The sequence below is a fragment of the Salvia hispanica genome, chromosome 5, assembly GCF_029641045.1.
Source record: "Salvia hispanica isolate PSC_SH4W2 chromosome 5, Shi_PSC_v1, whole genome shotgun sequence".
In the NCBI taxonomy this organism is placed as follows: Eukaryota; Viridiplantae; Streptophyta; class Magnoliopsida; order Lamiales; family Lamiaceae; genus Salvia; species Salvia hispanica.
In genome coordinates, this window is record NC_142696.1 from 25,816,710 (window position 1) to 25,830,393 (window position 13,684).

The 13,684-nt window shown below is 35.1% G+C and overlaps 2 protein-coding genes across 2 annotated transcripts; one reads left to right on the top strand and one right to left on the bottom strand.

The window, feature by feature from the left end:
• Positions 1 to 1,827: 1,827 nt before the first annotated feature.
• On the top strand, positions 1,828 to 5,867 carry LOC125190922 (homeobox-leucine zipper protein HDG11-like). The gene is made up of 10 exons (XM_048088345.2): positions 1,828 to 2,513; positions 2,941 to 3,058; positions 3,144 to 3,332; positions 3,416 to 3,853; positions 3,942 to 4,043; positions 4,126 to 4,332; positions 4,404 to 4,569; positions 4,657 to 4,913; positions 5,024 to 5,113; positions 5,233 to 5,867. Exons 1-10 carry the CDS (start codon positions 2,401 to 2,403, stop codon positions 5,596 to 5,598), a joined length of 2,046 nt encoding a protein of 681 aa, XP_047944302.2. The 5' UTR covers positions 1,828 to 2,400; the 3' UTR covers positions 5,599 to 5,867.
• Positions 5,868 to 7,740: 1,873 nt separating this feature from the next.
• Positions 7,741 to 12,343, bottom strand: LOC125189618 (DHHA1 domain protein). Its single transcript, XM_089058249.1, has 7 exons — positions 12,016 to 12,343; positions 11,837 to 11,935; positions 10,872 to 11,202; positions 10,093 to 10,227; positions 9,684 to 9,766; positions 8,159 to 8,264; positions 7,741 to 8,072 (listed from the first exon to the last, which is right to left on the bottom strand). Exons 1-7 carry the CDS (start codon positions 12,162 to 12,164, stop codon positions 7,917 to 7,919), a joined length of 1,059 nt encoding a protein of 352 aa, XP_088914375.1. The 5' UTR covers positions 12,165 to 12,343; the 3' UTR covers positions 7,741 to 7,916.
• Positions 12,344 to 13,684: the final 1,341 nt, after the last annotated feature.

The following is a 13,684-nucleotide window of genomic DNA, read 5'->3' on the forward strand; positions in this document are numbered from 1 at the left end:
AAAAAAGAATTGGGCCAGCCAAATTGCTGACAATTGAAAATTTAATTAGTAATAAATTATCTTCTTTAATGCTATCATATTAACATGTCAACAGTCGAGCAATTAGGCTTTACTGCTCTTATCTTCAGCCTTTATTTCTCAAACTATTAATTTTCTTTTTTAAGAAAAAGACATTGCAGGTCACTCAATTTACACTAACATGTAAATATTAATTAAAATAATTAAGTATTAAACCGATATTATATTGCAATGAGCACATTAAAGTAAAATTGTACTAATATCAGCAGTTATATATGGGTTCAAGCATTCAGTTAGTTGGGAAAAACAGAGAAATATAAATTCTTCATCTTATTTCTTAAAATAATGCAATCATTTCAAGACTACAAAAAGATAAATGTGTACGAATATATTAAAATTATGTGTGATAAACTACACAAAACATCTTTGTCATTTTTAAATGTACATGAGGCTGTACTATATGGTTTAAAACTCTAAATGGTTATTATGACTAATACCCTAGCAAGTTTAAAAGCTTATAAAATCAATAAATTAAATTGTAGTATGATTGTAAGTTTGAAGACTACGTTCATTATGAAACCAACATATTATCAAAGTGCATGCCTAGCTTTTAATTTCATTAAAAAACAATGAAAAAACAAATTCCCATAGATCTATTTATTTCCAATAATTTAATATCCGAATGATTATTTGTATAATTATTGTGTACGTGCGTACTTTTTATAAAACCTATAAATTCAAAGCAACATATAAATTCTATACCTACGCACGAGATGATTTCTTAATGTTATTATTTTCCTTACTCAAATTCTTCATTTCAATATTCTCAATATTAATAGTTGAAGAGCTAGCTGCACCCAAAAAGCTTTGACTTTTCACAAAAAATGTATTTTTGCATTACTCATATTTGAGAAATGTGTAAAATTAAATAATCAGGCACGAAATCAGCACAAGAAATGAAGGACACGTCGGTCACTCCAGCCGGGAAAGTTTTACCGGCAGCGGCGCCACCGGCATTAATATGAGTTAATGGTGGGTTTGGCATCCCTCAAAATAAAAGCTCCAAACTGTACACATCTGGCTGTGAGTTATCGTTTTCCATCCACCAATAACTACTAATAACGCTTGTCCTTTCTCTCTCTCTTTATGTTTTTCTCAGTGGTTTCAAAATCCAACCAAATCAACAAGAGAGAGAATGAGAGTATATATTTTTCACAAATGATTCACCATTACTATTATTTACTCCTTGTTTGGCTGTCATCTACATATATTGATATTGGATGTTCAGTATTATCAAATGAAGAACATATATATTCCACTCATACTGATGCAAAATTATGTAGTCTTAATTTTGAAAGGAGTTACGAAAACAACATAGAATTACAGTGCATGCCTATAAATTTTATAAAACAATTCCGAATTTTTTTACTAGTGTAAAAAAAATACTGTAGTAGTATAAAATATAACATGAAACCTTCAAATTTTTTATTGCATGTACTATTCTCATGTTAATTTACAATATGTTAATTGTAACAGCATTGCTAGCATGTGTATGTATATGGCATGGCTCAACTGTGTATCCGAATTCGTATTACAAGAATGAAGAATCCCACCCACCCCCTACCCCAACCCCCACTCCCTCTTTATTGCAACCCTTTTTTTCTCACCTTATGACCAGAAAACCATAAATCCGTCGGTTACAACGTTACCACACACACATATTAATGTGTAATACAGTGAGTAGTCAGTGTGTGTACATAGGCATATTTGATATTAGTACAATAGTAAGGAGTAGTAGTATAGGGAGTAGTTATTATGGGTTGCCTTTCCATCTCTCAATTCCTTTCTTCTTCTCTTCTTTGGCTCCTTTACCCAAATCCCTTCTCTTAATTACTCCACACCTTCCACTCCCACCCTCCAAGAATTCTCTTCATTTTCAACCCCCTATCCCTATGTATGCATACATACATACATGCATGTATATATCTTTGTGTGGCGTTACTCTAGGCTACACTTCCAAAAATGAAAACATGGCTTGTGCCTTGACAGATGCTGCAATTACTCCACATTTGCTCAAAATCCACTCCCTAAACTTGATATCATTTTCCATATCAAATCCCAGATATTCTTCTCTTTTCCTTTCCGTTTCTCTCTCATCCCACATCACTACTTTCCCCATCGTCTCGCCATAAATTTCTTGGTGGCTTTTTTGCTTTTCTTGATTGTTATTATTCTAGTTCTAGTAAAAGGGAAAAAGATTGTTTGTTGCTACAGTTGTATTATGAGAATAGTTGGTGCTCATCTTCAATATACAACTAGTACTGCTACTATTTATTGTGTATATCACATCGATCTTTTGCTGAGGTGAGTGGATTTCCGGCCATGGAGTTCAGTAGCGGCGGCGGCTCCAGCGGCGGGGGCTCCCACGACGCCTCCGAGAGGAGGAAGAAGCGCTACCATCGACACACCGCCCACCAAATTCAGAGTCTCGAATCGTGAGATTTCCCCTTTTTTTTTCTTGTCTCTCAAACTCCATCTCCACCATGCACTTGCATCACCACGATAACAGGATCATCAAGAATCGATTTTTATGAAATTAGTTTTTGAGTTGTTCGGGAATACTATGAAAAAAGACGACTTTTTTCACTAAGTGAAAAAACATCAAGAAACCATATCTTTGAAATGGGTATTTTAATGGTTCGACTATTCTAGTATGGAAAAAAGCATCAACAAACGATTTTCTTGAAATGGGTATTTTAGTTGTTCGAGTATCCTACACACCAAAAGGCGATTTTCTTGAACTTAGCATTTGAATGGTTACTATGAAAAAAGCATCAAGATATGATTTTTATAACAAGAAGCGATTTTTCTTGTATCGGTATTTTAATGTTTATACTAAGGTTTGTGTGTGTGTCTTGTTAGAATGTTCAAAGAGTGTGCTCATCCAGATGAGAAGACAAGAAATCAGCTAAGCAGAGAATTAGGCCTTCATCCACGGCAGATCAAATTTTGGTTCCAAAATCGAAGAACCCAAATGAAGGTTTCATTGTTTCCTCAAAAAACCAACGCGACAATCTCAAATTTTTGATGGAATGATGTATATATATGGCTCTTTTCCTCCTCAGGCACAGCATGAAAGATCAGACAACTGCACACTAAGGGCAGACAACGACAGAATCCGCTGCGAAAACATTGCTATGAGAGAGGCCCTGAGAAACATCATCTGCCCCTCCTGCGGCGGCCCTCCGGTCACTGAGGATTCCTACTTCGACGAGCAAAAACTCCGCATGGAAAACGCCCAGTTAAAAGAAGAGGTCTCTTCGTTTCCTAGTCCCACTCATGTTTGTATTCTCATCATAAAAAATGTAGTATAATCTTTTTCTTCAACTTTTCGCAGCTGGATAGAGTTTCTAGCATTGCGGCTAAGTACATAGGCCGCCCTATTTCCCAGCTGCCGCCTTTGCAGCCAGTTCATGTCTCCTCATTGGATCTGTCAATGGCTAGTTTTGGTGGGCATGGCATGCCTTGCCCTTCTCTCGATCTTGATCTCCTCCCTGGGAGCTTGTTGAGCATCTCCGATGTGGACAAGTCCCACATGGCTCAGGTGGCTTCCGCAGCCATGAATGAGCTCATCAGTCTGTTGCAGGGCAATGAGATGCTGTGGATCAAGTCTGCAACCGATGGCAGAGAGCACCTCAATCTCGAGAGCTATGAGAGGGCGTTTCCGAGGCCTAATAGTCACTTAAAGAACCCTAGTGTTAGGACAGAAGCTTCGAGAAGCTCAGGAGTTGTGAGCATGGATGACTTGGCTTTGGTTGATATGTTTGTTAATTCTGTAAGTTGGGTTTTCTGCTTTTCATTTCTGTGTATATATATATATATTACTACTACTATTGATTTGTGTTACTATGTTTGTATTGAAGAGTAAATGGATGGAGTTGTTTCCTGCAATTGTGTCAAGGGTGAGGACTATTGAAGTGATATCATCTGGAATGCTAGGGAGCCACAGTGATTCATTACAACTGGTAATTAATGGTGGAGTATTTATTTATGTGATACATATGTTAAGTTTATACTAGCTTGGAGTAATTGTATTTATTGTGGCAGATGTATGGAGAGGTGCAGGTGCTCTCACCATTAGTCCCAACAAGGAAACTCTACTTCCTTCGGTTTGTTCAGCAGATTGAAGCTGGATCATGGGCTGTTGCTGATGTCTCTTATGACATCCCCAATCAAGAAAGCCAATTCTCGTGTAGGGCGCACAAGCTCCCTTCCGGATGCTTGATACAGAAAATGCCTGATGGCTACTCCAAGGTAGTAGTATTTTTGAATTTTCAAATACCTTGCTTGTGTATGTAGAATGATGATGGAGCATTGGTTGTTAGGTGACGTGGATCGAGCACTGGGAAGTGGAGGATAAATCGCCAGTCCACGGGCTATACAGAGACCTTATCTATAGTGGATTAGCCTTTGGGGCTGAGAGGTGGCTTTCAAATCTTCAGAGGATGTGTGAGAGAATTGCTTGCTTGAATACAAACCCTGAGCTTGGAGGTTTTTACACTAATATATATCCTAATCAATCAAACTCATAGGAGTGGTATATATGTAATTGCAAAAGTGTTGTTTGTGTTTTTGTAGGCATTCCATCAGCATTAGGAACAAGAAGCATGATGAAGCTTGCGCAGAGAATGGTGAACAACTTGTGTGCTAGCATCAATCCCTCCAGTGGCCAGCATTTAACAACCCTAATCGGGTCCAACGACCTTGAGGTCCGCGCCACGCTGCACAACAGCATGGACAGCCGCATGGTGCTAAGCGCCGCAGCCACTGTATGGCTTCCCGTCTCCCATCACAACGTCTTCAACTTCTTCAGGGACGAGCGGACCCGTTCTCAGGTAATCTTTTAGTTTAAGTTACTGAAAAAGGAAAAGCAATTTTAATTCTTGCTAACATTTCTATAGTCATGTTAAGTTATTTTAGTAATCACCCTTTACTTATTGTGTAGTGGGATGTGCTCTCAAATCAAAATCCAGTTCAAGAAGTTGCTCACATTGCCAATGGCTCACACCCAGGGAGCTGCATCTCTCTGCTCAGGGTAACTTTTGGCCTTGCACATTAATTTCCAGTTATCATGTCTACTATTATTAACTACAATTATATTTTAATTGATTATTTGATTATTCTATGATTAATTAATATTATCAACCAAAACAGGCCTTAAACACAAGCCAAAACAATATGATGATACTCCAAGAGAGCTGTCTAGACTCATCTGGCTCATTAGTGGTGTACTGCCCGGTGGATCTTCCATCGATTAACATCGCGATGAGTGGTGAGGACACCTCATTCATTCCCCTGCTGCCCTCGGGGTTCACGATCTCCCCCGATGGCAGCAGCCCAATGGGAGGGGCCTCCACAAGCTCCAAATCATCCGGGTCCCTTGTGACAGTGGTCTTCCAAATCCTAGTGGGCAACACACCTACAGCGAGGATCAGCCCGGAGACAGTCAACACGGTCAACAACCTCATAAGCAACACCGTCCATCATATCAAAGCGGCTATGAATTGCTCCTCATCGTAAATCGTAAGCCTACCTATCTAAGGAATGGAACCATTTTGAATGCTCCTTATTCTTTTTGATACATACACTTTTTTCTCAACTTAATTTTTGTTGTTACTTGAAAAACCATAGTAGTAGGAGTCAAGAACGCACCTTTACAGTGCATTTCTGTATGGTTCGGGTATTGACTTCTATTCATCATTTTCTTGGATTAAAGAAAAGGATTTGTGTAGTAATTAACTGATTTAATTTAGTGGCGATTGTTGAATTTGAGATGTGTTACATGTGTATATATGGATGGATTCTCATTTAATGAACAATGTGTTTCTTGTGTGGTCCATTGATGTAGGAATTAAGATGAGTTTGGGTGCAAGATAAAAATATACAAGTATTGATTGGTGTAGGTGTACATGTAGTTAGATTAGATGGGACGGGTTGAAAGTTATAATTAATATAACTAATTCCAACGTGTAATAAGTCTTATTGGATTTTAGTCTAGAATTTTCTATGGAGATTTGTGAAAATGAAAAACAAAACATAAGGAAAATATAGTAGAATAATGTTAGTGCAAGTTTTTATAAATGAATGTCACGCATATTGATAAAAAAAAATTCGAGATGAATGTCATGGAAAAAAATATAGTAGAATTATAAAATGGGAACTCCCTTACAAGTCTAGTTATATATTGGATCTAGCCACAAAATAAATTAACTAGCTAGTAGTACCACAAATGACAGAATAATATTTATCAACTCTATATGTTAGAATGTTCAAAGTCTTATTTACTCTCTAATTTAATACGTACTTTAGAATATTAATTAGACATGTTGACATCTTCTAAGATTTGATAGTTCTAGTATTCGATCTTATTATTTTATCCACCTCCATTCATAATAAGCGAGCTAATGTAGTTTTTTCAATATAAATTAAATGAGATATTTGTCTTATGACGAATTGAATAAATATATACACGTATGAGTTCGGAATTGATATTATGATTTATGAATAGTACTAATTTACTCTCGTATCTAACACGTTTATTACGTATAGCTAGGTATACTAATCTAATTATATTATCTGTCTATGCAAATAAAAATGAGAAATTTATAGGAGTTTGATTATAAATTATATTCTCTCTCTAGGCATACAACATCTAATTATTGTTCTAACTAAGAAAGCAATAACAAGAAAATATGCAATTTTCATGCTGCATATTTTAATTATAAGTATTAATTCACTAATGTTCAATTATTAAATAAAAATACATTATTTTGGAAAATACAAAATAAATTTAGAAGTAAGGGGTCGAATGCACCACCTTTATGAGTTAAATATGCATCAAATTTGTGTTTGAAATTGATATATATGAGTATGATACATAGTGACATTAACACCAAAAGGCAATCTTGTAGTTTGCCATATTAGTCCAAATATGAGATTTATCTAATTAAAATTGGGCCCTTGTCATTTTCCATGTATTGGTGGTATCTCTTATGCCCACAAACACCACAGTAGTTTGTTATTGAGAATGTTCCTTCACAAATCAACATTGAAAATTGACGCGATGATCTATTAACATTTGACAATCGCTATGAATAGATTTATTGTGATTGTTAAGCTAGAATGATATTTTGAGGGGAATTATTATTATTATTATTATTATTATTATTATTATTATTATTATTATTATTATTATTATTATTATTATTATTATAAGAATTAAGATGGGCTCCAACATTTATGCCTTATGGATATTAATTGACGGCCAAGTCCACGAATGAATCTACCGAGCCAACCTTATAAACCAAGATTCATTAATGCATCAAAATCTAATAATTATGAGACCATGTGAAGATTTATTAACTAGTACTAGTACTTAAGTAGTTAATAATTTACCATTTGGGTACACAAGCCCGTACATTATTACTTCACTATAGTTAACATTATTAACTACTACTAGTAATTATATACTGTATATCCAATCACACAGCATGTTAGCTCTTCAACCAACTCAAGAATTCGGGCCAAGCTATGTTACCTCTTCTCGTGCATAGCTTCGGGGTCGAGACGAGGATCACATCAGAAGGGGATTGCTTCTGCAATAATTGTAAGTAGGTGGAAGATAAAACATAAATATATCAAGTTGGTGGTGCTGAACAGACATGAACAGGAAGCATATTTGAAATGACATTACTAGATAGATTGTTGAGCCTAGTTGACATTTATATCTGATGAAAAAAACTAATGTTTCTGTCATAAGTTAAACTTCATGATGGTACAGTCAAACAAAGTCATATGAAATTATTTAATGAGTTAACCCCGGACAGGATTACTTTTCTTCAGGATTCACTCGGGCAGAAAGCTTCGCCTGATTGTAATGGTGCCATTTTCGGCCTATCTGAGGTAGAGTTGTTACCGGAGACCTTCCATCTTTGAAATCCAGCACTATCAAACATGAACGAACTGGCATTCCGATGTCCACCACCTCCATATTTCTGAGTAAAATTAGATAATAGGCCAAAGCTTTAGTTGCATGACTATCATTCTCCGAATAATATTAGTTTGGAAAGCAGAAAATTACCTGTGATATGGGTGTAGTGTCCTCTTCACGAACACTCCTTAGGCTAATTTTCAACCGTGAGTCATTCTCAAGTTCAGGAACTTTGTATACAACAGCTCCAATTCCCCTACAGAAAATGAGCGATAAGGATGAGGGGGAAGAATGATGAAAATTGCAAGCATATAAAATTGCTATCGAGTTCAAAGAAAAACCAAGCTAGCCTCAAGAACAAGCAAATAAGCATGGCCTGTGAGTCTAACCCAGATACCCACCTTTGAACTACTCCTACTATCTACAACTGGGAACCATAAAACACATAAAAAAAACATTGGCTTGCAGTACATGCATAACTACAGCAATGGGTTCTCAACTTCCCATAACCCTCATGGATGGACTTTGTTTGAGTTTGTATAGGGAATCAGATTTGTGCATTAAAACTTAAAATTTGATTTTAATTAAATTGTATGCCTTCAAGCTGTTCTCTCACATGCAAGAGATAAATTTTATCTCCCTGGCATTTAGAATGTACTATGAATAAGTTTGATTAATTTATTCAGTTACAACCGAGAATTACTAGCTCCCACTTACAATTTAATCATAAATTTCACTGTTCATAATTATTCAAGGTCATGAAACCCTTTCAATCTACCAATTCAATATAGATAGATAGTCATGCATCCCTCGTCTACAGTAGGCTCACCAGATAAATAATAAGCATCAAACTTTGTTGATGCCCATATAAGTGTGCTAGTGGAATAAAACAAAAGTCTTTGTAATTTTTGTTTGTGGAGTTCACTAGAAACTTATGGATGAGAGACTTTAATAAGACTTGGTGAGTTTCTCTAAATCTTGTACACTTGGAGATAACTAGGTCCCAGAAAAAAAAATCAAGAATAAACAAGTTAATCATTAGCTAAAATATGAGAGAGTGGGAGAGAGATAAAAATCCCACAGCACAGCATTCTTCTGGAGTATAGTATTTTACTTTTTGCAACAGCATTCCCCTTCTCTTCAAATTATCCTATGGACTTCAGAATTTGGATCTTCGTATCCTAAACCTAATGTATATAATTATATTGCAGTGAACTATAATTGGTTCTCCCATTCAACCTTATGAATTATTTAAACAGCCCAAATACTCATACTTAAAACTCCTGCTAGGTTGTCTTAAATCTATAAGGATTACTCAAATGATCTTCGAATTTTGACTAAACACCAAACAGTTCATGACTTCAATGAAGAAACTAAAATTCAATCTTTATCTAGATCTTAGTTCCAGAGCAACTCAAAAGAGTTCCATAACCAAAATGATACATATACAATTCAATCATTGTTGAAGTTGTAATTTTTGCATTTTTTTCTCTAAAAATAGACGTATTAATATTTAGTGGTAGGCCCAACACTTTTTCTGCTTTTTTCCTTGTGTGTGGGGGGTGACTACAAAATAAGACTTTTGCAGATGTAAAAAGCCAATGTGAAATGCCAAAGACCTAACAGGAAGAGATATAGGGAGTCAATTAGAGAGTTCAAGTCAGTAACAACAAACCTCAGGTTCATTTTGAGGCTTTTAAGAGCTAATTGATTTCCAAGCTCACTCCTTAGTTCCTGGATGGAATCCGCATTGACAGCCTAAAGGATAAAGATCCAAATAAATATGTAATGATAGATCAAGATGGAATACCAAACATTCACTTCAAATATTAGCAATGATTCAAAAGCCAGATATGTACACTTCTCTGGAATTTTGAAAGTTAAATTGTTATCCAGCACAAATAAATGAAGTTATTCGTCAACCTCCTGGTAACAAAAGTTTAAGTCACAGATGGACAAATGCAAATTGTATGACGTGTAATTCAACCAATATGATAAAGCACCAAATGAAACACTTCAACTGAATTTGGTTAACAGAAGCTGGATTCAGTGTAACGAATGCAGTCGAAGATAATCAACTTTACCAGGCAATTTCCAAAAGCACCGCCACCGAGAGTTATTTCATAGGAAAGCTCGAGAACCTCATCTATCTTTTTCTGTTTGTCTGCCAAGCTTGACATACCTTGACTTATTACTGAGTCAAGTTCTAAGGAGAGAAGCTGAAACCATATCAATATAATTAGATAAGCAGCTATAAAACACAAATAACAAGAAAAGGTGAGGGCAACTATAATGGAATATATTTGGTCAGCTAGAGGACTGGGAGAAAGAAAATATCTCAAAAAAAATCATGATACACTGCAGAAGACGACAATGCTGATGCAAAAAGGTGAGAGAGAAGGAAGGAAAAACCAAACTCTTTCCCCTAGTGTAATCTAAAGGCTTGTAACAACCCCTCGAATTATTGGCTTCACTAGTTGTCTTCTCAGCATTCAAAACGATAAGGGGAAAGAAGATAAAATAAAATATCATGATGAATCGAGCGCAATAAACATCTTCCTGGACCATGATCATTAATCAATATGATGTTCATAGACTTCGAAATTATGAAGCATGTTAATGATACACACTTCATTATTCAGGTATAGGTGTTCGTATGACCAGCTAGCATTTCACAACTAACAACATGTAGATCATGGCTAGTGTGAAGTATAATGCTTCGACTCTGCTCTCAAAGTTATCGAATAGATTATTCAAAAAATGCTCCTTTGCTCAAAGACACATAATTACTTTTCGTAAACATCACAGGTATCTAATAATCTGCGTACAGTTGCCAGTTTAGAAAGTGTAGAATACAAGTTACCTGTTGGAACAGGGAGGGATTTAATGTGACATCAAATTCAAGATTCAAATCCTTCAATCCACTACTAAATGCTTTACTATTTGGAAGGCGCCACCTCCACAAATCACCATCCTCAATATATTCAACTAGTCTCCTCACTCTCCGGAATTCAGCAATGGCACCATTGGTATCACTGTTGATGTCCCCACACAAGAGTTTCTCCTTAAAATAATCATAAGCTATAGTAGCTCCACTCCTGTCCATGTCTATCACTTTAGTCACATTCCCATTAGTTGATGTCCCCGAACCCAACAACTCGAGTGCAGTCTTATGATGATCCAGGACTACAACCCTATAAATCACCAATCAAACAAACAGAATTACCAAAAAGTTTGAAACACAGAATGGTCCTAGATAGAGAATGCATTACTGGAGATAGTTTTGTTTCCTTTTTATTCTTTAAATGGTATATTGTGGGAATCTAATCATGCTCCCACTATGCACTAACTTACCACATTAGCACCAGACCAAAGGTGTACCAAACGAATCACCAAATTTTCATAATTGTTTAATTTCACATCCAAACGCAACAAATGTGCAAATCCCACTAAAAAGTTTTTATCTTGATCCACAATCCATATAAAAAAAACCACAATCATCTCCCAACACCAATAATCAACTTGCCTATTGCCTAATGAATAACTACAAAAAAAAGACAAAAAAGGCAAAAGATACAATGAACGTAGTGTTCTTCATATTTCTCATGACGTGCAATTCTTATGAAATTAAAACTAATCTTGCTTACACATGGCATATTTACTATCCGCTAACGTGTCAACGTCTACGCTATTGATGAAACAATATGTATTTGGATTCGGGAAAAAAAGAGAGAGAGCAGTAAGTTCGTTTATGTAGTTTGGAGGAAATATACTACAACTAAATTCGTGTAATTGAATTAAAAAAGAAAAGTAAAAAATCAAACTTGCCTTCCAACTTTACGAGAGAGCTGCTCGACGAAACCTGGCGGCCCCACAAAGTCCAGAAGGTAAACAGTATCAATTTCATTCAAGGGCAAGTCCTCAGCTCTGCAATGTTACAAACACCTTTTGCGCATGAGTATTTAATTAAAGAAGCAATCTGTTAATGGAATTGAAGATGTGGGAACCTGATAGGAGAGTAGACGGTGTTGGGAAAGAAGCGAGGAGGAGTGGAGGCCCGAGCATGAGAGAAGTATAGGTAGGCCGCCAATGCACCGAAGGCGCCGTCGGGGCAGGGATAGTGATACAGAACCGCCGATTTCTGCAGTACCGCCATTCTAAAGTTTACTTCACAAAACGACTTCTTCGATATATATATATGTTCTTTTTTTTTCAATCAAGCGTAGTGGTAACTGTTTTAGAATCTAAGGGATTTGATTAGTGATAGCAGTAATTAGTAGAAACTCCATTAGGGAAAGAGACTCTTTAATTCATTTGAATTCATTTGAGTGGGGATGCTGTGTCATGAAACTATGACGTTTTCCCCTCATCTTCTACAAACTTTTCCTTTATTCAAATGTAGTTTCTGACACCTGCCGACTAATAGTAATAATGATTTTATTTAGATGGCAATTAATAGTAATAATGATTTTATTTAGATGGCAATTAACTAAGAACTTTGTTAAATTTGATTTCATATTCAGTTGCACATGGTTCACTTAAATTTTAATATAATTATTAATAGTATGATAATGTACGAATCAATGAATTATTATTTGAAATAGTTAGAGATTTAGAGAATGAATTCTAATTATAATTTATGAGTACTTAATAGCTGAACTTTTATCAAATTTGAAAAGTCACTTTATATTTAAATTCATATTCTCTTTATTATAGTCTCTTAATTTTTTACATTAAAACTTATGTTGGACATTTATCTCTCTCTTAATTTATAAATTTTACCTTAAAACATATATCGAACTAAATGTTCATACTTTTTAAGGATGAGAAAGTATAATTTTATATTTTAATTTAAATTATGAGATGAGCAAGAAGAAGTCCGCAAAAAATAATTTTAAAAATAATACTCTTTCCGTCCATAATAGGAGTATCATTTTTTTCTGGCACAAATTTTAAGAAATATTAAGAAAAGTGGGTGGAAAAAAGTTAGTGCAATATGACTATATAAGTCATACTTATATACTCCTGGGTTTTAATAAAATGTGAGAGTAATGAGTTAATAGAATGTGATGTCCATATACCATTTATAACATAAGTGAACCGAGACTCTTATTTGCAAACCGACCAAAATGAAAAAACGAAACTACTATTTGCGAACAAAAAAGTAGCACAAAGGGACTTTCAATTATTTTTAATATTGAGCGACTATAATAAAGAGAATATAAATTTAAATATAAAGTGACTTTTCAAATTTGATAAAAGGTTAGCTATTAAGTACTCATAAATTATAATTAGAATTGATCTGATAAGCTATAAATCTCTAACTATAATAAGCTCTAAATCTCTAACTATACTTTCAAATAATAATTCACTGACCGTATATTAATTTATCATAATATTAATAATTATATTAAATTTAAGTGAACCATATGCAATTGAATATGAAATCAAATTTAACAAAGCTCCTAGTTAATCGCCATCTAAATAAAATCATTATTACTATGAGTGCGGCGGGGTCAGAAACTACATTTGAATAAAGCAAAGTTTGTAGAAGTTGAGGGGAAAACATTACCGTCCCTGCTGTGTTTTCGCCACAGCGGGGGATCCACCCCCAGTATTTATCACGTGCATTTAATTTATGTATTTCGCTATTTTATTTTAATTTTTAATATTTAA

Excerpts from the sequence above, each read along its gene's own strand:
- LOC125190922 (XM_048088345.2), top strand. The coding sequence starts at position 2,401 with ATGGAGTTCAGTAGCGGCGGCGGCTCCAGCGGCGGGGGCTCCCACGAC. Across the intron at positions 4,333-4,403 it reads TGCCTGATGGCTACTCCAAG|GTGACGTGGATCGAGCACTG; the intron begins GTAGTAGTATTT and ends ATTGGTTGTTAG. Across the intron at positions 5,114-5,232 it reads GCTGCATCTCTCTGCTCAGG|GCCTTAAACACAAGCCAAAA; the intron begins GTAACTTTTGGC and ends CAACCAAAACAG.
- LOC125189618 (XM_089058249.1), bottom strand. The coding sequence starts at position 12,164 with ATGGCGGTACTGCAGAAATCGGCGGTTCTGTATCACTATCCCTGCCCC. Across the intron at positions 11,203-11,836 it reads CTCTCTCGTAAAGTTGGAAG|GGTTGTAGTCCTGGATCATC; the intron begins GCAAGTTTGATT and ends GGTGATTTATAG. Across the intron at positions 8,073-8,158 it reads ACACTACACCCATATCACAG|AAATATGGAGGTGGTGGACA; the intron begins GTAATTTTCTGC and ends AATTTTACTCAG.